The sequence below is a fragment of the Podarcis pityusensis genome (genome assembly GCF_964106645.2).
Source record: "Podarcis pityusensis genome assembly, chromosome: 5".
Taxonomy (NCBI): Eukaryota; Metazoa; Chordata; class Lepidosauria; order Squamata; family Lacertidae; genus Podarcis; species Podarcis pityusensis.
Genome location: NC_138032.1, coordinates 46,153,711 through 46,177,095, shown reverse-complemented (window position 1 = coordinate 46,177,095; position 23,385 = coordinate 46,153,711). Strand labels below are relative to the sequence as shown.

Genomic DNA, 23,385 nt, shown 5'->3' with positions numbered 1-23,385 from the left:
CTATATATCTATCCATATATATATATATCCTCATAGTGACTCAGTAATTAAAAATGTTTGGGAGGAGCAGTTTGTTGCCTGAAAGAAAGAACGAACTGCATTAATATTAAATAATATTAAAGACAACATTGTTCTATGCCCTCAAGGCCTCAGACTCGTTCATTAACTTCTGGTAAATGTATATTAAAAACACACAAGCTGCCCACCTTCCCACTGCTTGAAATTCCCCCAGGGTGTGCATGCTAGAAAAATCACCACGTCCAACTGCTGCTCTGTTTTGCTTGGGGGCGGGGATCTTGACAAGGGTAAATAAAAAACTAATGGAAGGAAACTTCAAGCAAGAATGCTAATACTACTACATGGTTCGTTTTTTTTCTACAAAGGGGAAAAGGTCTAGATTATTTTCTGTTGTTAAATGATTACATGTACATTTTCCTGTTGATATTTTTGGCTATGGCATTCTGTGACATTTTGGGCAGCCTAACAAAGTCAGCCCTAATATGGATTATGGATTTGTTTTTCTTATGGCCCAACATGGCTACCATTACTTTTTATGTGACATAAGAATACCAAATTTAGTTCTTTGACAGCAGAATCCTAAAGAGGAAGAGGGGGTTCTTATACCACTTGAAGATGGGACTCAATTCTGTGAGAAAACATTCCTTCCAGATCCTAAGTACCTAATTTGGCTTCTATGGACTTTTACCGTTTTTTGCAGCAACCCAGTAACTGGTTCTTGTTTCGTTTTTGCATTTTCGGTTTTTTTGGGGGGGGGGGTTAGGGCAAGGCATGCGGAATTCTGAAATATCTTAACTTCAAAATTCTTAAGACTGTCTTCCTTTGCATTAGCAGCTTGGAAATAGGTGCTCGATTCAAGAGAGGATCCAATACAGTCAAAGTTGATTGCACCAGAACGGCCAAATTCCAAGTGTAAGCCCTTTTAAAATAAATCCCTCCCCTATCCCTAGGGCTATTATGCTAATATGATGAACAAAGATTAATGTTGCATTATTTTTCATCACCTTTGGAACATAACACACAAGTAATAGTAAGAGTTGCAAGAAAAGCACTGTAAAAGAAAACATGGCTTACCATTCGAAGTCCCATTCCGCACATATGCAAGGTTCTGAGACAACTGTTCTTGAATAATCTCTAGTCAGTGCACACCAGGCCCCTGCTTTACGTTTCTTATAGATCTTCCTCTCTCCCATAACACAAGGTTCACCCTTTGGAGCAAAACAACGGAGAGTTAAGTTAGAGACAACAGAGAGTTAAATTAGAGTTCTACATATCTCCCTGGTGTGGTTAATTTGTGGAGGAGACACCAGTTCCCAATCTTTCTTGAAAGCCTGGGGAATGAGTCACCATATTGCATTTGGTCCTTTATTTCTACAATCTCCAAATTCTGAAAGCAAATGAAATCTAGAATACTGTCTAAATTGTCTATTTGCAGCCTGCTAACTTAATAGCAATTTCAAAAATTTTTTTTTAAAAAAATCATATTTATTAAAGTTTCCAAAGATATAGAAATACAAAGAAAAAAGAAAAGGAAAAAAAAAGATATTTAAAACCTTACTTTCATTGCCTACTTTCTTGGACTCCCCCCCTCCCCCCCCCCGACTGTATTCCCCTTTCCTTAATTTGGTTCTACAAGCTCTCACTCCCAATTTGAAGCTTAATTTGTTTAACCCACTATCCAAATTGAATTGTACAAATCTTACACCGTCCCACATCATTAACAAGAAAAGAAAAAAGATTTTCCCCAAGATCCACCCCAGTTCCTTCCACAAATTCCCTTTTTTTAAACACGTCCAATCAAGATAAAATGACATGCGTAAGTTATATAAAGAAATAGAAAATAAGAGATATAAAAAAAAAAAAATTCAAAAGATTGTTACACAGCCTTTGGATTCCAAATCTCCCCCCCCCCCTTCCCCGGTTTGAATTCCCCATGTCCATCAGTCTATACATTATCAGCCTGGAAGTCTCAATTCATGGCCAAATTTCTCCCCAATTCCATCTTGCCGGTTTTCTTTTAATTTATTAATTTTAATGATATTTAACTTCAAGTGTCCAATCTAACAAAGGCCTTTAATTTCCTTGATCTTTACCACTCCTCCCATTGTTCTTTCCGTGTCGTAATCAGTCCTTTGTTCTTCTTATTCCTCACTTTCTCAGGTTTCTTGTCCTGTTCAGCTGCTAAAACTTTCTTATTCAGAAATCTGGTATGTCTACAGAGGTTTGTTATTCAGGAACAAAAACTTACGTCCAGTCCCTTCCTTTCTTCAATAGAAAATTTTATTGTCTCCTTTAATGTAAATACCTCTGTAGACAAAATACTATTTCAGTTTTGCAGCTTTCCCAGAAGATAACAAGTCCTGTGCAAATCCCGGAGTATTTTTCCACTTACGACCGTTCTTGTAATGTCCCAATACCCCTCTAGGGGGATTATAATAACTTTGTATCCTCTGATCCAAAAGTCAAATTGTTGTTCCTTATTTTCCAACAGTTTGTATCCATATTATAGCAAAATGTAACAAAATTAACCAGCAAAGTCCTCGTAACAAAGTCCTCTTTATATTCTCCAGCTTTGACAGCTACTTTGACAGCTGTCAAAGTCTCCGTCTCTCTTCACCAGGCTCCGCGGATCGCTCCAGTTCCCGGGGGGGGGTTGCATTTTCCTTCTCCCCCTCCACTCTTCTCCTCCAGCACAGTTCTTATAATTTCCCATCGTGGAATTAATGATTTTTATCAGAAATATACTTCCCTTTGGACCTTGGTTGCTCAGTCCTTGTTTGGAATGCTTACAGTAGGGGGGGGGATTGACTTCCTTTTTAAATCGCCCCCGCTCGTGCCAAATCCGAAATTTTGAACCCGGTTTCCCAATTACTCACGGGTTGTTGTTAATAGTCCAAATTTTCAATGGAAGAAGTCAGCGCTCTCCGTCGAATGGCATGCGGCTGCGCTCGGCAGGGAAAGCAGAAGACTCAAAGCACCACGCCGCTCCCCGGCACCCGATCCGAAGCCTTTAAAAAGGCTCCTTCACGAGTCGGGAGGGCGCTAATGGTGCAAGCCGAGTCACCCATGTCCACGGACTCCGTGCCCGTGGTTTTTAAGGGTCCCCGCGTCGCCGGCGCGGTAGGACCCAGCCCCTGCCGAGCAGACTCCCTCCGGAGCTCGGAGGGAGTCCGCCATTCGGCGATGGCGCCAACCCGGAAGTAGCAATTTCAAAAATTATACAGGAAAAATTAAACTACAAATCATAATAAGAGGAGGTGTATCTTCTCTGCATATTCTCAGATGCACACTTCCCTCCAGGCATTCTACAGAACCTTGGTTAATCCCTGGTAACAGATTTGGTGGTCTGATATGGATTTCTGAAACAGCTTCCTGGACAGCCGCTCACTTCCTTATTTTAACAGCAATCCTTCACTCAGATTAATTCTTATCCCTCTGCCATAATTACAGTCAAGATCCTCAGATACCACACCATTTAATCAAGTCATAACAGTCACACTGTGGTTCATCATAATTAGTGATTGTCAATTGTGCAAGGGGAGAATTGTTCACTTCCTAGTTATTTCTGATTTGTGTGTCCATGGCACTTTCTCCAAGCTTTCATGCAGATGCTATTGACTCTCTGTCACTCCTGCCTCTGCTTTCCTGAACAGTATCATGACTTGAAAACTCTCCCTTTGGCAGCTAGTTGCTGGTTGGTTTCTTCCCTAACTTTTTGGGTCAAGGTCTTCCTATTCAGTCCCCCCTACTATCCATCTTTCAGATGCACTGAATCAAATGACTTGGATTCCTTTTATGCCAGTGCTCGAGTATTTCTTTTGAAAGATGCACGAGGAAAGCTCTGTTGGTATAGTAGTAGTACCTGGTTGTGCAGATGCCATGTCTGAAAGTCATCCTTGTTGCACCTCCGGGTAAAGAAAGATTTGTAATCTACTTTTACTAGCTGCCATTCAGAGCGGAGATTAATATGGCCAAAGATCCTGTAGGTTGATAGTGGGGAAAAGCAGAGAGAGAGAGAGAGAGAGAGAGAGAGAGAGAGAGAGAAGGGGGGGGGGGCATTAGAAAATATTCCTTCTACACAACATTCCTATGAGCCATCTAAAAAGTGGAAACAAGAATTAGAATTCCAGAGGGAAACTTCCTGGTTCTTATCACCTCTCCACTAGAAAAAAGAGATGAGTGAGACTTTCCCAGTGGAGGTGAGACCATTGTTATTCAATCCAATCCCAAGCATGATTATATTAATCCAAAGCTATTACATTGACTGTCCTCTCTAGAAAAGGAGATGAGATGAAATCCATAGGTAACTTAAACACAGAGCCTTCCCTGGTGATTGAAGATTTGGCTAAGGCAGCCACCGGGAACTGTGATGTTGTTGAGTTCCATCTGAGACTTTCATGTCAGCTCTTATTTTCTTTTTTCTTTTATTTCTTTTTTTAAAAAACCTTACTTTAAAATCTCCAGCTACATAGTATATTTGGCATATTTCTAAGAGACAGTTTGATCATATGCAATTCCCTGTTTTATAACTGGGCCCAATTAATCTCACACAGCTTCCCATCATTTTAACAGGGCAGAAATGGGCAACCCACTCAGTGTGGCTTTTGATAGCACTGGCCTCTCCTGGACCTTCCATTGGTGATTTTGTACAGTCCTGCTAGAGTTGAGTCACCACCACGAAGGCATGAGAATTCATGTAAGCAGTCAAGATGCATATGTCAGCTCAGAGGATCAACCATAGAGTGTGACTGCTAGAGCAGCATTAGCATCCTTTTGCAGGATGCTTTAGACTGTTGTGAAATTTGGCCTCAGAGCTCATGAGCGCGATTTCCTCCTGCTCTCATTCTGCTCTGAGCCAAGCACAGCACGGCAGAAGCATCCAACAGAGAGGAAAGCTGAGGTGTGGGGGGTGTGGAGATAATATTGCTGCTGCACTGAAATGAAGAGAGGAAGGGGAGATAAAAACAAATCAGCATTGCATTGAGATGGAGGGGGACAACAGAGTGAAAAAAGGTTCTGAGCAAAGAACGTGACACAGGAGTACTTAGATAGATGGAGTGGAGGCAATGGGCAGATAAAGGCAAGCCTGAGAGAGAATAGAGAGAGCGTGAGAAAAAGTAGCAGAGAGAGAGAAAAATATGGGTTGGGGGAAGTTTGGTAAAGTGTGCCAGTGTGTACATAAGGTGTCCTTGACATTTGGAGTATGTATGTATGTATGTATGTATGTATGTATGTATACCATAGAGCCTAAATGAATAAAAATCCATCCTAAAATCAAACACTAGCTTATAATGCCTACTGCAATTAAGAAGTCTTTTCCATGCTCCTGAAGTTCATCAGGGAGTTTGCTGCAGTATCCCTGATAGTTTGAGATAAGGCAGTGAAGAAGCTGCTTCAATTTAAAAACAAACAAACAAGGCATCCGTAGCAGCAGGAGATGTGGAACAATGCATGTGAGCAGGTATGAAAAATGCGCAAAAGCCTTCAAGATGAAGTTGGTTCGCTAACATTTCTTTCTTCACCCCTGAAATGGCGGCTTTGGCTGTAAAGTTGAACCTCAAAAAATGTGCAGCATTAAGTGAATGGAGTGAGTAAGAATTCGTAAACAAAGGTACGCAAATGCAATCCAATGCTTATCTTCTCAGAATTTACTTCCCAGTAAATATGCATAGGATTACTACCAAAAGCACTTGCATGGCATTGTGGCTTTCAAAGTCTGACCTGAAAAAAGCTCAAGTCTTTGAAATAATGGGACAACAAAGCTACAACAAAAATCTTTTAATTAAATAACCCCAGGCATTAAGGTAAAAGGCCTTGTTCATTGGTCTAGCTGCGGGGGGTTTGTTTTCAATCTGGAAACTGATTGTTAGTCATCATGTCGGTAGTTATTTTCTCGCCACAGAAGAGTCAGCTAGAGCCACCATTTCAAAGGGGTGGTTTGCAAGAACAGATGAGGACACAGACAGCAGTCACCATTTCGAGAAACATAAACAAAGCCTGACAATCTCTCCCAGGGGTTGAGGAGTTGGAGGAACAACTCAATCTGTTATAACTAACCAGTGGAAACAAACTTATTCTCCTAGACCCTGAGAATCTCAGGTGAGAAGGAATCAGGAAGCCAAGTTAAAGCACTGCTTTGAAGACCCATGTCCACATTTATGCCAAACAGAGAGTACCCAAATAAAGAGCCTTGCTGTGTGATATTTCTCTGTTGGTTGAGAAAATAAAGCAGATTATTGTAATTGTCTTTTTTCCCCTGGTAGAAAGCTATAGAATCACCTGCCAGTTTTCTTTATGATATGAGAAAGAAAAAGGGAAAGGGAACAGTTCCACTAGAACATAAAAAGATTTGATTGAAACACAGCTGATTGTAGAAAGAGGGCAAATGGGGGTCAGAGCATCTCAAGGTCAGCTCCCCTGTGATTGGTCACCTGTGGCTCAGGTGTCCTTCTCCCTTCCCGTTAGGGAATTCCAATTGAGTCTACTTCAGCTAATAGGTAGGGCTGGAACAAATTCACCCCTGCCATTGATTGAAACACAGCTGATTGTAGCATGGTTATGCCAGGACCACCACACTCAGTACGTTGTACAATTACATAATTACTAGCTGCATATGTGTAGTAAATCTGAACGATGGGGTTGAAGGTACTCTGCCCTCTGCTATACCCACTCATTCAAGCTGACAAAATGAGAAAATAGTGTGCTGATGGAACTTTTCTCTTTTCTCCTTGTTATCCGCTTAAGCTATATAACATACTACCATACAGCCTTGCTGAAAACTTTGTTCACACTTGATTTAGCATCTTATGCTTTGTACATGTTTCCATTTAGTGGTCACACACACAGCTGGTGCACATCAATACAGTCCCACTGGTTTCTTTGATAGCTTTATGCCAGATGTGAAAGCAATCTGGTATATCACATTTACTAACTTATCAGCTATCCAGGAGTACGGGAGCCTAACATTTTCTGGGCCATGGCATATTAAACACAAGCTTACAGAAAAGCCAGACACCCCACTATCGGCATTAAGCACTGATGATAATCCAGCACCGAAAGACACAGCTTTCATTTTTCCACTATCAAATTCATCAAGCAAACCCCAGCAGCCCTCACACGTATTTTGGGGAAATTTAAAAGGAGAGGGACTGATAATCCCGCAGAGATGAACTATAGAAAAAAGTTCAAGTGAAAGCAAATGCATTAGCATTCTAAACATGACAAAGTACTAGCTACTCTTTAATTAAATGATTTCAAAGAAGATGTGTGTATTTAATTACTATAATTTAGACAGAAACAATAATATACTAAATGTAATTAAAGCAGCAGGAATTGCAAAAGGATATTTTCCCCCTAGTTGCAGAAAAAGTTCTAGGCCAGCTTCCTATAATAAGGGCCCATCGTTTATTTATTAATTTTTCAATGTTGATTTGGGATTACACAATTTTGTATAAATGTTTTGAGTTGAGAATTTAGTTACATTGCAGGATTTGCACTTAGATGCACAAAGTTTGGGGGTTTCTTGAAGTGTCAAGAGAAAATAAAAATTCTTGACCTGCTCCCCAAGTCCTATTTGATCAAGAAACGGGAAGCCTTTACTCAGTATTAGCAGCAGGAATGACATACCCATTTCCCCTTCCACTGTAGAAATGGCAAGATAAGCATGGAAATGACTTCTCTTTCACCACCTTCTTCCTGCTGTAATGACCACCACTGCTTGGAAGGCAGGAGAGGAGAGGCCCAAGGTATTTCATTTCAGGTTTAATGCTGCTCTACTTAATTTGAATGGGGAAATATAGCTTATCATTTCAGCCTAGGATTTGCTGATGTCCATCAAAATATTCTATGAACACATGTATACCAAATATATTGTTATAAATTGTTAACTCGGGATATGTGAACCCCTCTATGGTTCACCATGAACATTTACTGGGCTTTTCATGTTTCAAGTCTAACCTTAAACATTTTTAAAGCATTCAGTGTGAGCACCTCAAAAGCCCAATTAATTGCTTGCCATCGCTTCCTCTTCGCTGCCAGGCCTGCCATCATCAACTCCAAGCCTCGCTCCTCAAAAATCCTCGGCTGGGGAAGGAGAGAGTCTAACAGATTGAAGTGAGATTGGCCTGTAGTTCCTGCATGCAGCATAAGGTGGAATGTGTTCTTTAGACACTTCCAGATAGCTGGTAATAGGAATAGGTGCTGCTGTAAAGCTGTTCTTTGCTTTCAGGTTGCCTGTGCTGCTGTGAGCAATATCTGGCACAGTGGGGGAAATGCCCACCATTGCAGCTACTGGGATGCTGATACTACCACTGCTGTTTGCTATGGCTTCGTTGGGTGTCATTGATGCCATGCAGAGCTCCAGGCTCACACAAAGTGTGTGTGTGTCTTTAATGTGGCTGTACTGTAGGGTTGCCATATTTCAAACAGTGAAAATCCGGACAGAAACGTTGTTGAGCTTTTTAAAGTTTTGCCCAAAGTTATTGAACTTCTTGGGCAAAATCACCTTTAAAACATTGGTTTTGAGCTATTTTTATGGGGGAAATGGCACTGCCAACATGAGTTGCCATACGTCCCGATTTTCACCCAGACACTGCTGCACCGACTGCAGTGTTCTGGATATGTCCAGGAAACTCCAGACATATGGCAACTGTACTGGCTAATACACACACATGAGCTGGAAGCACCATTACCACAAACTTCCCAGCAATTAAGTAAATGGTGGGATAGCCCAATGTTACTGGAGGTGAGGTCAAATCTGGAACAGAATTTGATCACTTTGCATGACCTAATTCTTCTAAATTAATTCTGGAGCTAGTTCTGGTATTAGTAAAAATACAACAACTGCAACATATTACATTTTCCTATGATTTCATTGAAATCTTATGTTTGCTCCAAAGTTACCTGTGTGCCACTCAGTCATTATCCTTCCCCAGTTTTATTGACTTAGGAAACAGATCCTATGTTGAGTTGATCAGAATCAGGGATTTTTTAAATTAAAAAAAATTTACTTGTTACTTATTAAGACAGTGTGTACAGGGTGGAATTCAACGCTGTGCTTTTACAAATGCTCCATTTGTTCAAACATATCAGTTTGCCAAACAGAACATCTTTCTCCCCCTGTGTGCTGTTCTGGTTCTAGCAACCCCCTGTGCCAATTATGATGTGGGGGGTGTATGGGGGAAGGAGAAAGAAGAAAGAACTATTGCACAACTGAAAACCTTTTTGCAGAGCTTCCACTAACAGGGTTTATTAGGTGAATCCTGCCCACAGTCAGCTAGGCCAGGAACTACAGTGCCAACTTTGCAAGTACTGTTCTGTCAGTGATGGAAGAACACAGCCAAGTTTTCAAATCAGTAGTCTGGAAAGTCAATAGGAAAAGTCACTACTTGATTTCTCAGCTGAGCAGAACTGGATTGGAAACTATTGAGAAACAATAAATATGGAAGCCAGATGGCATTTGGACAAAGTCACCTTCCAGAATGTGTTCTTTCTTTCTTTCAAATATTCCCCACTTTGGATGGTAAAATAATATTTTACAGCCCAACGAGCTGCTAGTCTTTACATTCCTCAAATAAATGGTTAAACCCCATGAGCATCCCAAATAAATTGCAATAATGTCTCAGTCACCTCAGTAGAATGTGTAAACTTTCAGCCTTTTATAAAAAATGAGTCAAGGATGGATGCCATTAATTTGTGAGCTTTCCCCCCAAAGAAAACCATAAACCTGGAGAAACACTGCAAATCATCTGCCGATTTATGAGGAAGTCGTTTTAAAAAGGTCAGTGGCAACAATGCCATAATTAAATCTTTCATTAATTTTTAAAATACAGTAACTTACAAATGTAATATAAATCTGACCAGAGGACTTTGTTGGGAATTATTTAGCATGTTGTGTTATCTTCTGCCATAATCTAACATTAATAGAGATGTGCCCTTTCTTTCTTTTTATTTAAATTTCTCTGCTGAGAAGGCTTCGTTTTAAAGGAAATAAAGAATAAAGGTTAATTAATCACAGACCAACCAAGGTGCTGGCATACAGAGCTATTTGTGATGGTTTATATAGGATGTTTTCTTGAGGGGACAACTTCATGTCAAAATGTCAGTTTTAAACAATGAGTTTGGTTTTCTTCCTCAAAACATTTTAAACAAAATGCATGCAGCATTTCTAAGTTGTTTTCTTCATTGCAGTGTAGAAAGACTCAAAGTTTATGTATTTGTTAAAAATTTACCCCGATAAATAATAAAATATTCATGTCTAATTATAATTTCTGTTAGCCTTACATTAATCTTTGCATAGGTCAGGCAGGTGTGCCTTGCCATTAGGCTGAGCGAGCCAGCTTTGCCTCAGACGGCAGATTTTGGACTCGTATTAAATGGCAGCAAATTGTCATTTATTTAGTTTATTATTACATGATGAGCAGCGTTTGGATTTTCTGCCATGGGCACCAAAATCTCCTCAGCTGCTTTTGAGGTCAAATTAAAAAAGACACTATAGGTGCCTAACTGTTAGAGAAATGGTTTATCTTCTACAGACAGACCAAAATATTTTGCCTTCAGGGGAAAATGTAAAGTAGAGTTGGTTTTGCTTATTTGGGGAAGCTAGAACAAAACTATATTGCTTCCTCAGAGTCATTCTAATGACTAGAACCTCCTTCTTCAAACTTCAACACAGAATCCATAAATGTGACCAAATGCCACCTGCTATTTTGTTCTATTCCCGCCCGCCCCCAAGAAGCTGCCAGTGAAATTGGAAGTGTCAGCACAATGGAATCAGAGTAGTGTGGGACAGTGGCAAGCTCACTGTAATCTAAGCATGAGTGAATGACACACATCTTCTCATCCTCCCTTTCTCTGGGTAGGTTCAGTCTTCATTGGGCTGTCCTTTGGGTCCCACACATAAAAGTCTCCCCTAAAGCTGGAGTTCCTCCAAGCCTGCTGATATCTTCTTCTTGTGCAAGGATGGTGCTGATTTGGCTAAATAAGGACTAACTCTTGGAGAGTTGAGATCAGTATATGATAGACCTGTTGGTGCTTGATAATAATTCTTTGATAAACATGTATGCATTATTATACATTACATTATATATCAACATTTATATACAGTGGTACCTCTGGTTACAAACACTTCAGGTTGCAAACTCTGCTAACTCAGAAGTAGTACCTCGGGTTGAGAACTTTACCTCAGGATGAGAATAGAAATCGCATGCCAGTAGCGTGGTGGCAGTGGGAGGCCCCATTAGCTAAAGTGGTACCTCAGGTTAAGAACAGTTTCAGGTTAAGAACGGACCTCCGGAATGAATTTAGTTCTTAACCCAAGGTACCACTGTACTATTTTGCAGATATACAGTCTCCCAAAGTAGTTCCCAACATTAAAAAAATTATAGCATCAATGAAAATTAATGTGATAAATCAGAAGTTCGCAAGAAAATAGATTGCTTGGTCATTCAATGCTTGGTGATAAAATACCTGACGGTAATGAGGACGGGGGTTGATCATTGAATTTAATTGAGTTATTGAAGAGCTTTTTAGTAATTTCCATCGGGTTTGATTCACAATCAGGTACACAGGTGAAAATCAGGCTATATTTGGTAGCTACATTTGGCAAAACAACAACAAAAGAAAAAACTATTTCCTTTGAGACATTCATTTTGTCCTGGAACAGATGTTCATCCAATAACAACACAAGGCTGCAATCCTGAAAGATCTGAGAAGGTTCAGCACCAGCTATTACAATGTCGCCAATTTATTGTCACAAAAGCCACCTTTTCAGTCTTCTCTGAATCAAGTGCTTGTAGGAGGAGTTGATTTACCCCTGCATCAGCATATTGCTATGGAACTTCTAACCTCTAATCAAACCTTTGCGTCTGATCACTTGTTAGCATTGTTATATTGATTTTAATATTTTGTACTTTTTTCTGAAGTGACTACTAATTTAATAACCACCCTCAAGATGGAATCTTTTGGCACATTTAGGGTAGTCTCAGGGAACCAGTGAATGGTTGTATCTCAACAACCTCTGTGATCTTTCAGTCTGAAATAACAGAACCATTTTGCAGTAGTCATACAGTGGTTCCGCTCCTTCCTCCTGGGCCGTGTTCAGAAAGTGGTGGTGGGGGATGAGTGTTCAGACCCTTGGGCTCTCACTTGTGGGGTGCCTCAGGGTTCTGTCCTCTCCCCCATGCTTTTTAATATCTATATGAAGCCGCTGGGAGAGATCATCAGGGGGTTTGGACTGGGTGTTCATCAGTATGCAGATGACACCCAGCTCTACCTCTCCTTTAAATCAGAACCAGTGAAGGCGGTGAAGGTCCTGTGTGAGTGTCTGGAGGCGGTTGGAGGATGGATGGCGGCAAACAGATTGAGGTTGAATCCTGACAAGACAGAAGTACTGTTTCTGGGGGACAGGAGGCGGGCAGGTGTGGGGGATTCCCTGGTCCTGAATGGGGTAACCGTGCCCCTGAAGGACCAGGTGCGCAGCCTGGGAGTCATTTTGGACTCACAGCTGTCCATGGAGGCACAGGTTAAATCCGTGTCCAGGGCAGCTGTGTACCAGCTCCATCTGGTACGTAGGTTGAGACCCTATCTGCCCGCGGACTGCCTCGCCAGAGTGGTGCATGCTCTGGTTATCTCCCGCTTGGACTACTGCAATGCGCTCTACGTGGGGCTACCTTTGAAGGTGACCCGGAAACTACAACTAATCCAGAATGCAGCAGCCAGACTGGTGACTGGGAACAGCCGCCGAGACCATATAACACCGGTCTTGAAAGACCTACATTGGCTCCCAGTACGTTTCCGAGCACAATTCAAAGTGTTGGTGTTGACCTTTAAAGCCCTAAACGGCCTCGGTCCAGTATACCTGAAGGAGCGTCTCCACCTCCATCGTTCTACCCGGACACTGAGGTCCAGCACCGAGGGCCTTCTGGCGGTTCCCTCACTGCGAGAAGCCAAGTTACAGGGAACCAGGCAGAGGGCCTTCTTGGTAGTGGCGCCCTCCCTGTGGAACGCCCTCCCACCAGATGTCAAAGAGAACAACAACTACCAGACTTTTAGAAGACATCTGAAGGCAGCCCTGTTTAGGGAAGCTTTTAATGTTTGATGTATCATAGTATTTTAATATTCTTTTGGAAGCCGCCCAGAGTGGCTGGGGAAACCCAGCCAGATGGGCGGGGTATAAATAATAAATTATTATTATTATTATTATTATTATAGTCCCATAAGTGCCTCCCAGGTGTGATAATCAGTCACGAACTTCTCAAGTTCAGTGTTATCAAAGAAAGACCTAACAATGTAATTTATGGTGCCATTTCCTACATTAATCACCAGTTGAAGATGAAGGGATTCTAGGCAATCTCAGGAAGTGGAAGAAATCTTACAGTCCAACAGCCTCTTTCACAAGGGGAAGATCTGAACAGTTAGGTGGAATCTGCAATCCAGCATAGAATTTTTGAACAGGGACCCGAGTAACAGCAGATTTAAGACTTTCTGGCAACTTGTCTCTGTGGCCTTGATAACCAACAAACAAGGGGCCCAGAGAGGCATGGGTCTAGCTCACAGGTATCCCCCTCTCCCATGCACCTTTATTTTGGCAGGCAAGCCCCACTAAAAACCAGTCTGAACAAACAGTGAAAGACTCACCCCCTAATGCATCAAACTCTGACACTATATTTGAAATCATGTCCTCCAAATTGAACTGAGTTTGTGTGGTTCAGTCTGCAAAGAGAGTAGCAGACTAATCACAGCAGGCAACAAATGGCTCAATCTCAAAGTAGAGGCAGTCCAAGTTTACTAGGTCATTTACCACCTGGAATACAATTTAGAGAAGCAACAGCAACAAAGGAAAAGTATATCTTTCTTACTGCCACTGCATTATCTTTTTTTTTCTTTTTTAAAAAATGTTCTGTCATGCAATCTGTCCATTTTGTAGCAAGTCAAGCTCAAGCGCCATCTGTGTGCTAGTTATCTCCCTTCCAACTTGAGCCGCTTCATGTCCCCTCTAAATCAACGGTGGTGACAAAGCTGTAGGAGATGATGCCCAGGAGCAACTGTGCGAATAGACAGTTGGCCTGTATTCTGCAAGTCCACAAGACCATCAACAGAGACATTATTGCACTCTGGGGGGGGGGGGGAGTGTGAGCAGATAAATTATAATGTGAACTATGGAGGAATACTATCAGAGGTAAGCAGAAAGGACACATAATCCAATACTAAAATGCTGAAGTAGTTCTCATTTCTTGTGTCCTGTGTGGGCACCCATCTGTCTCAAAAGAAAATGGGGTATGCTTCCATGAGTGAAGTCAAACTGCTGTGGTTGCAGCACTGAAGTAACCACCTCAGGGCACAAGCCTGGGCAGTGTGTATGGAGGTCCTGGCTGCCCAGACAGCAAGACCCACTCTTGGCCTCGCTGATGTGGTCCAAGGGAAAGAAGAGCAATACATTTGGCACCAGCTTGGCTGCAGGAGTTGCTGGAAGGAGGCGTACAAGACGCCATCCAACTGTCTTAGGGACTCCATTCCAGATGTATGTAGGGTTTACTCTTTAGCCTTTTCTTCTCCAGAAGATATCCTGCAAGGCAGCAGAGGTTTAGGATCAGAGTTTTCGTTCTCCTAGATGGGATACTTTTTCAGGTTGACAAGCCCCTCTGCCCCTATGTTATCCCATACATAGTAGGAATTTTGCAGAGGGGAAGGTGGGAAAAGATAACTTGGACCTCTAAGGGCTAATTCACATCTGCCTGCAGATCACTTGCTAAAGTTCAGTGGATAAACCAAAATTAAAACATTTTATCTTACAACACTGCCTTATGCATGCTTACACAAAATATACATAATTTAAAATTTATTAAAGAGGACCTTAAGTTGGCTGTTAAGACATTAACAGCAATACTAATATGGTGGGTTTACCTAGTCCATTAGGACCAGGTGGGCCTCCATCCCCTTTTTCTCCTTTTGAACTGTAGATGTTACTTTCTGCTATTATACCACTATTAAGTATTTACACAACCAGGTAGCAAAGGCAGTCACAAACTGTATTAAATTATAATCCAAGGTCTGGAAAAGAGGTGTACCTGGAAGACTGACAAAATAAAATGCTGATGTTCAGAGCTTAGTTAATGCTTAATCTTTAGGGAATTAACACTTGACACTTGCCTCATGAAATGAAAATCTTGCTGATGGATATCTAACCCCCTTGAACTTCACAGAATGCATTTCTGGGATGCTTCTAATCCTTTATCATCAAAAACTTGAATGTAACCAGAGAGGACAAGATGTCCTGGTAAAAACACCCCCCTAAACATCAGACTCCCCCTGCACAAATCTCCTGAACCTGTCGCCCTCCCAGCCCATGTCCCTCCCCTGTGCCCTAAAATTCAGCTCTGGAACACAACCCTCTGAAACAGAAGAAATGGAAATCCTGTGATGGATACAACCTTTTAGAGCCATTTCCCCCCACTGTAGTAAATGGAAAGACATTCAAAGCTTCAGGGGGGGGAAGGCTTCACTTGGGATCTGAAGCATTCCCCTCTGGGGCTTTGAGTAGGTTCCAAACAAAATATTTTTAGGTTTCTAGGTTACCTAGCATAAGCAGCCAACTAAAGCAGAGCCAGTCCTGCTTAAAAGCCATTTAAACCCAGAAAAGGGGAACACTGAGCTACATGTGCAGCAACCATTGCACAATGCTTCATATACCACAACACAGGCTTATCCACACTTCCTCTGGTCCTGCTGCTTATCCCCAGGGGAAACCACTCTTTAGCACTCAGTTGAAGCAAATGGCAATTGGGGTTTTGCCCGGATTGCCATTTGTTCTGATGTGTTACCAAAGAGTGGACTTTTCCCTGGAAAGAAGTGGTGCAAAGGAAAAACTACTCAGACCCATGCCTAGGAAGTGTGGGCCAAGTGGAAGTGTGGATGCGTCCACACTTACACAAGTGACTTGGGTTCTTTTCTGTTTGTCCCTGTGCTCTGCTAGTTCAGTAGTCACCCGCTATTTGCTTTGATGAACTCCATGCCATACTTGCAAGGTTGATTCCAGGTCAGGTTCAATACAAAGCAGCTGTATACATTAGGAAGAGGCACCACTGTTATGGATGCAGACAGTAAGCAACAGATAAGCATGCATGCACGCACAGCTTTAGCTAGTAGGCTTGCCTTTATCGTTGGAGGGTGAAAGCTGGGACATGAATAAAACATGAATTACAGCTCTGAAGCCAGCCTAATGGGCTGTGTAACCTCCTGATTGTTTTTTATTAGGGTTTAGATAGAATTAGCGTTCACGGAGGTCACTGGTTAAAGAGAAATTGGATGGCAGGAAAGTAAGTCAAAGAACCAGGACCTAATTGAAGCAGACACGGATTGGGAATGAGAGAGAGTAGAAGGGGAGCCAGAGTTAAATTATCTAATCATTGGCAAGATAATGCACATGGAGAAGAGGGTGGAAATAAAGGAGACATAAAAGATGAAAGATGACAGCTTAAAGGAAAATCTTCTAACCAAACACTCCATAATTCTTTCACTAAACAATAAATAGAGTCTTGGAAGAACTACTTAGAAGCCTTTCAATCATTTGATTTAATTTGTACAGTGGTCTCGAGATTGTTATCTTGAGGGTAGAGGGTACAACTTATATACTCCAGCAAAGTCAATAAGGCTAAAAATTATGGGGAAAGTGATGCATGCAGAGAAACATAAAAATATTCATAGAAGTAAACTATACATAAAACAATAATTAATGTATTCTGGACAAGTTGTGAGCTGGTATTAAAGACAAGCTAGTCGTTAATGGATTCCTGCCAGTCAACAAACTAACTTCTGTGGTATCATGTAAAAACCCATCATCACCACCACCACCACACACACAAAATAATAACAATTAGAATCATTGAGGACCAGGACTCCATCTGCCCATACTGAGGCAGAATTCTCCCTATGAACACAGCAGCCACAAGAAGCCACACCATCGCCATGCATCAGACTAAGGACGATTTAAGGTTGCTCAGGCAAGCAAGTTTTACCAAAGCAGAAGTCATATGGTGGGGAAGGAGGAAGAGACATAGTGGCTTGGTACACATGAGATGCTAAGCCAAACCACAGCTGGTTTGGAGGAAATGACTACTGCAGATACTCCTTAAGCATGTAAAAGCTGTACACATCAAATGGAAACATGCACATATGTGATAAATTTATCACCAAATTATTACTGGATGAATTGATATTTGATCTGGGCAGTGCTTGATGAGGGAGGAATTTTAAAAAAGGAAGTGGAGTGGCTAGGCCAGACAAGGTCTGCCTGAAAAGGTGGGGTGGCCTTCTACCTCATCCACTTAGATCATTAGAACTGTCTGAATGACAAAGGGTCTCTGGTTAAAAGAGTAACATGGGAAGAAATTCATCTGAAGTCATCATGCACATCATGTATGTCAGAACATATGTCATCTGTATATATGGATATGTGTAATCTGTTGGCAAAGATTCTGTTGTCGTCATAATGTAGTAATCAATGAGGGCTACAGTAAATAAGGAAAGGATCAGCCTCACACACACTGGTTTTCACCATTATTGGAGGCCCATGATATAAGCATAAGGAGAGCTCTTCTGAATACACCCAAAGGCATGACTCATCCAGCATCCTGTTTCCCATGGTGGATAACTAGATGTCTCTGGGAAGCTCAAAAGCAGGACATAAAGGCAATAGCTGTCTCCCACCGTTCTTTCTCAACAAGTCCTATTCAGAGGCATCTGGAGGACAGCAGGAGATGTTTCTAAAGCAGTGTCTAAATTGCCCATTGTAGTCTTTATTTACAGCATTTTAAAAAAAAACTTATCCCGCTAGTTTATTGCATAGAACAAAACAAGGGAAAATTAACTGATGGTAAAATAGTAGCATGAAGTACAGTGGTACCTCTAGATACGAAGGGGATCTGTTCCGGAGCCCCGTTCGCATCCAGAAGCAAATGCAACCCGTGTCTGTGCATGCAGATTCGTCGCTTCCACGCATTCGCGTGACGTCATTTTGACCGTCTGCGCATGTGCAAGCTGCGAAACTCAGAAGTAACCCGTTCCATTACTTTCGGGTTGCCGCGGAGCGTAACCTGAAAGCGCTCAACTTGAAGCACATTTAACCCAAGGTATGACTGTACACAGACTCTAAGCAATGAGTATTGAGTTGCCTCGACAATTCCAGATGGCAATGGTGGGCACCCTTTCCCCATCGGCAGACGGTGAGACAGGGGATCCTTCACCTTTGCGGTCACACAAATCCTTCCCTGATTACAGTACATACTTCCTCTGCTGCCCTAGTTCACAGCACAGTGGGAGGGAAGGATGTGGGAAACAGAAAGATCCATCAGTGAGAGAGACCACTCAATTTCTCCACTTGTGCCATACCTGTGCTCAAGTATGACAGAAATGCTTGAGCATGCTAGGCAAATGGGAGTTTTCATGTGTGTCTAGTATGGATGTAAACTGTTGTCAATTTTATTATGATGTCTATTATGATGTCTATCTATATTATGATGTCTATCTGCTAAAGAAAAGTCTTTCTGTTGCGCTCACGCTTTGCATTACAAATCACCATGTGACCCATGTTTTTTTCCAGTGGCAAGTCTTTATGAAATTAATGCCAATAACCTTCTGGGGCTCTTCAGAAGAACAGGAGTATCCCCCTGTCTGAACCTTAATTATGTCTATTCAAGTCCCAATAAATTCAATGGCGCTTAGCCCCAGGTAAGTCTTTGCACACAGTGAATAACTGTTGTCTAATTAATGTATATGGCACGCACATCCTTACAGCTCAGTCCCAAATCCCACTGAATGGATGAGGCTTAATGGCTGCCATTTTGGGTGGTGAAGACTGGGATTGAATATTGCAGAGACCATTAGGGGAAATAACATTAGCACCCCAAACTGTTCTCACTATCTTTCAGACATCCCAGGAAAAACATAAACAAGTTACAGGTGAATGTCCTAGCAGCAACAGAAGATTGCTCTACAAAGTGTGAACCACTGATAGTCAGAATTACACCCAGGGGGCACTAGGGGGCGCATTGGAAGATGGCTGACAATAACATCTCTCCGACCCACACGAGGTAATTTGGAGGCTATGATGGGGGTAATTAGCCTCCTTAACCCCCCCAGGATTGTGGGGGGGACGGCCCTTGCCTGCTGTGCCCTATACCACCCCCAAATTTGTGGGGGTGGGGGCACTAGGCACAAAGCCCTCCTGTGGGATTTCAGCACTCCTGGACGCCGTCCCTGATTCGCGCCACTAGATGCAAGAACTTCAAAAGAAACAATTTGGATGAAAGGAATGCACATATTTCAAGAAAGAAGGGGGAGTAAAGACTGCTAACAGAAGAGATCTCTGACAAAACAAGATAAAAATAAAACATGAGAAGATATGCCAAGACAAGGTACGGCAAATGACTGATGGGGGAGGGGGGAAAAACTCTCCCTTCTTTTCTTATGTGATTAAACAAGAATCCCCTCCCCTCACGAGTCAGAAATGTCGTTTTAAGGACTTAAGCTGTGGATTTAAGGCTGTGTGGAGATAAACTTTCGAACCAAAGCACGTTTTAAGAAGAGCGTGGAATGTGTAAGGGCTTTGGAATGACGCAGTTAAAAATGCCGTCGCCATATTGGGAAGTTCTGTCGGAGGTCTTGAGTCTGGGAGGAGAAAGAGAGAAATAGAGCTGTTTATATATTGTGAGTTAAACTCCTCAGTGGGACTTAAGAGCGACAGTTTTACGAGACTATGATGGAAAGAGTGATGTTATCTATGAAGGAGATGATATATGGAAACCATCTCGATTTGAGGATTGGAAGAACGGAAAATTCACACAGGACTATTATTACTATTGGTGTTTATTGGCTTAAGGAGACTATCAGAAGAGATCATAAAGAAAAAAGAGAAAATATATGAACAAGATGTGATGTGGAAACAGCAAGATAAGATGGGATAGAATTATGAACTCCGTTTGGACTGATTTGGACTGATTGGGACATTAACGCAGCAGCAAGAAGATGATCAGAATTCCCCTTCGGATCTTGAAATATGGGTCCTCCCAACAAAATTTAAAATTCGGCTTTGTAATTCGGAATTTATGTGATATGATTTAATTTGATGTGATTGGCCAGTTAATAAAAAATATTTTTTTTAAAAAAAAAGATAGTCAGAATTACACCCAACAGTGTGTCATGGACGCCCTGGCACAAAAATGGTTGCCATAGGCAGCAATTAAATAGAAGCCATTACACTGCAATGCTGAGTAATGTCACAAAAAGCCAGCCAGACCCAGACCCCCCCACACACAGAGGGAGGGGGGGGGGAGAGAGAGATACATTGTTCTCTTCTCTCAGTGGAGTGCCTACAAATGCACTGAGAAAGATTTCCCACCTAGCTGTGATGGAAACTTCTCAAAATAAGTGAAGGAAATGAGATGGACAGGAGAGACCCAGAATGCTGAATGCTAATTTATCTTAATAGCTACAAAGAAGATCTTGATTCCATCTCTGTCTAGGTGCTGAAACCGTTTAGAAAATAGCCATTCAACTGCATAACAATGGAAGAGGCATTTTCCTTAAAGGGTTGGCATGAGTGTGAAAACACAGCAAATGACATGCCAAGGAGTGATCTCCAAGCTACCAAATACGCCAAGTGCAATTAGCGGCATAATCTGCTGAACATATAATTACAAGGGTGTTCTATTCAGGTCGGATTTACAGATTAGTCAGTTGGTTGCGCCTGCAAAAAAAGGAAAGAAAGATGGGAAGAGACATTAATGGAATATCAAAATATAAGTTTGCTGAACGACAAATCAAGGCTTTAGAATTGGGGGGGGGGGGGGCTTCTTCCAAAATGTGTCTCCGATGTTCCAAACAGCTTTGTGTGACATTTGCTTCAAAAGGATTCCTGGTTACATGAAAAATAGCTCTGAACGAGAAGAGAGAGGGAACTGAGCATTAATTAATTTTTAATGGCATTTCCCCCAAGCATATCATTCCTTCTTTGTGTTTTTTTTTTTTTTAATTTATTCTTCTGGGTTTTTTGTGTTTTTCTTTGCTTACTCTTGTTCATGAAAGGCTGACAGACTCTCAGCCTTGACAAGGGACATTTCCATTCTGATCAAAAGCAGGTACGGCATTGATAGCAGAATAAAAGGCTTGCACTCTGCAACATATTCTTATGTCCGCTTGCCTAGTGCTTTAGGGCCTATCCCAAGGACAGAGCTGGACTCAAGGGTCAATGATAAAATGAAAAGAGGAGAGCTAAGCCTCTGAATCGTGAGCCAGGCACTGTTGTCCAGCCTCATATAACCCTGAAAACTTAACTGTGAACTGAAATCTAGACTAGCTCAATTGTGCACTTTGTAGTCTCTTATCAAAGCATGTTTGAGACAGAGTTATGTTTGCAGCCTGAAATGCTTTATCTTTAGGGAACAGAAACATCTCGTAGAAGCCAAGATGGAGAATGTTGCAGGGGATCTAGACTCGAGAGACAGAAGAAGCTGAACTGAAAGCAAGAAGACTGTTAGCTGCACTGCCAATGAACTATGATGAGGGGAAATAAATTGCTTTATTGCTAAGTCTTGGCTACAGTAGGGAAATAATAGACTATTGTCATGATGTGAGCTTTTGGGAAAGCTAAATCTAGGGAAATATTGTATTTTATACAAGCTATTTTATACAGTGGTACCTCGGGTTACATATGCTTCAGGTTACATACGCTTCAGGTTACAGACTCCACTAACCCAGAAATAGTGCTTCAGGTTAAGAACTTTGCTTCAGGATGAGAACAGAAATTGTGCTCCAGCGTCGCAGCAGCAGCAGGAGGCCCCATTAGCTAAAGTGGTGCTTCAGGTTAAGAACAGTTTCAGGTTAAGTACGGACCTCCGGAACGAATTAAGTGCGTAACCCGAGGTACCACTGTACTGACATGATGATGTCTCCTAGGTTAGGAAGTTTTCAGCTGTCTGGAAATGCTGAGCGTACGGAATAAATCTACCCAGTGTAGATTGTTCAGTGCTCCCTTTGATAGCTATCCATACTCCCCTGCTTCTGTCTCACACATCCAGAACACTGGCTTTCACTTGACATCACTTTTATGAAAGCAGAAGCTGGGGTGTGTTTTTCTTTTCCAGGTGCCATATCTAACACTCATCCACCCACCTACACAGCAATTTTGCTATAGATAACGACTGTTTTCACATTTCCAGTGCAGCCACATTTCCTTGGAAATAAAATCCTGACATACCTACAAACAAAAAAAGAGGAAGAGAAACAGACCATTTTGTGAAACTGTAGCTTTGTCTCCTGCTGACATATCATTATCCACTGGACAAACTGAGAAGCCACTGCTAACAACATAATAAGGAATCTAAGCACATTGCACTCTCTCAGGTGTGAAGTAGCCAAACCAAGATAAAGCTTAATGGCTTGTCACTTTAAAATAAGCTGTTTGCCTTTACCAAATATGCTGGCTGAATCCTTTCCCCTGTAGTAAGATTGGCTTAGTACTAGAAACGGCATGCTTCTACAGCGTACTTATTTTAACATAGAGTTTCTTCACCTTGTTGCACTAGAATACAGTTTTTGAAAAGGAAATTGGTAGTCCAAGCAGGTTAATGTAAAGAGATCTCCCCACTGTTCTTGTCAATGACTCTTTTAGAGTCTGAAAGCAGCAATAATTCTACATTAAATTGACCAGAGAAGTTCTGAAGGAGTAGATGCGGCAGCTGCAGCAGCAATCCAGCATATGGACCTGAGCCTCCCTAGAACCTGGAACCAACATCCTAAGCCCTTAAAGAGATATTTATAGGGGAGTAACAAGAGAACAGGCTTTTTCCATGGCTGCCCTCCAGTCAGGGAATGCTATCCCCATGGAAGTTTGCTTGCCAATGACTGTCATCTTTTCAATGCCAAGACAATAAATAATAATAATAATAATAATAATAATAATAATAATAATAATAGTAAATTTATTTATACCCCACCCATCTGGAGGGGTTTCCCCAGCCATTCTGGGCGGCTCCCAACAGAATTAAAAACACGATAAAACATCAAACATCAAATCCTAGCATTTGGACAATATAAATGGTCTAAATATTAATAGCTGTTTCTAGTGTTCATTCTCGATGTAGATGAGTATCATGGATGAACACTTTTAGTTTATTTGCCTTGTTTTAATGATATGTAATACTGTATTTTATTTTTTCTTGTAATTTGCTTTGGGATGCCTTTTGGCTATGTGAAGTGATGAATAAGTTTAATAAACTATATTTAATAAAACTAATAAAAAAGCTAAGGCCTAATAAAGGTCCTACAACTTGTTCAGACATATTATTAGGTCCAGACAAGAGGCGAGTATGGATG

The 23,385-nt window shown here is 41.6% G+C and overlaps 1 protein-coding gene across 1 annotated transcript in view; it reads right to left on the bottom strand.

The window, feature by feature from the left end:
• Window positions 1-23,385, bottom strand: part of SORCS3 (sortilin related VPS10 domain containing receptor 3) — a 445,632-nt gene that overhangs the window by 61,905 nt on the left and 360,342 nt on the right. Inside the window, exons 15-16 of the mRNA XM_081005898.1 lie at window positions 3,881-3,998; window positions 1,093-1,226 (exon numbers count right to left, since the gene is read on the bottom strand). Of these exons, the coding sequence (XP_080862024.1) occupies window positions 1,093-1,226; window positions 3,881-3,998 (252 nt within the window). The remainder of the gene's footprint in view (window positions 1-1,092; window positions 1,227-3,880; window positions 3,999-23,385) is intronic.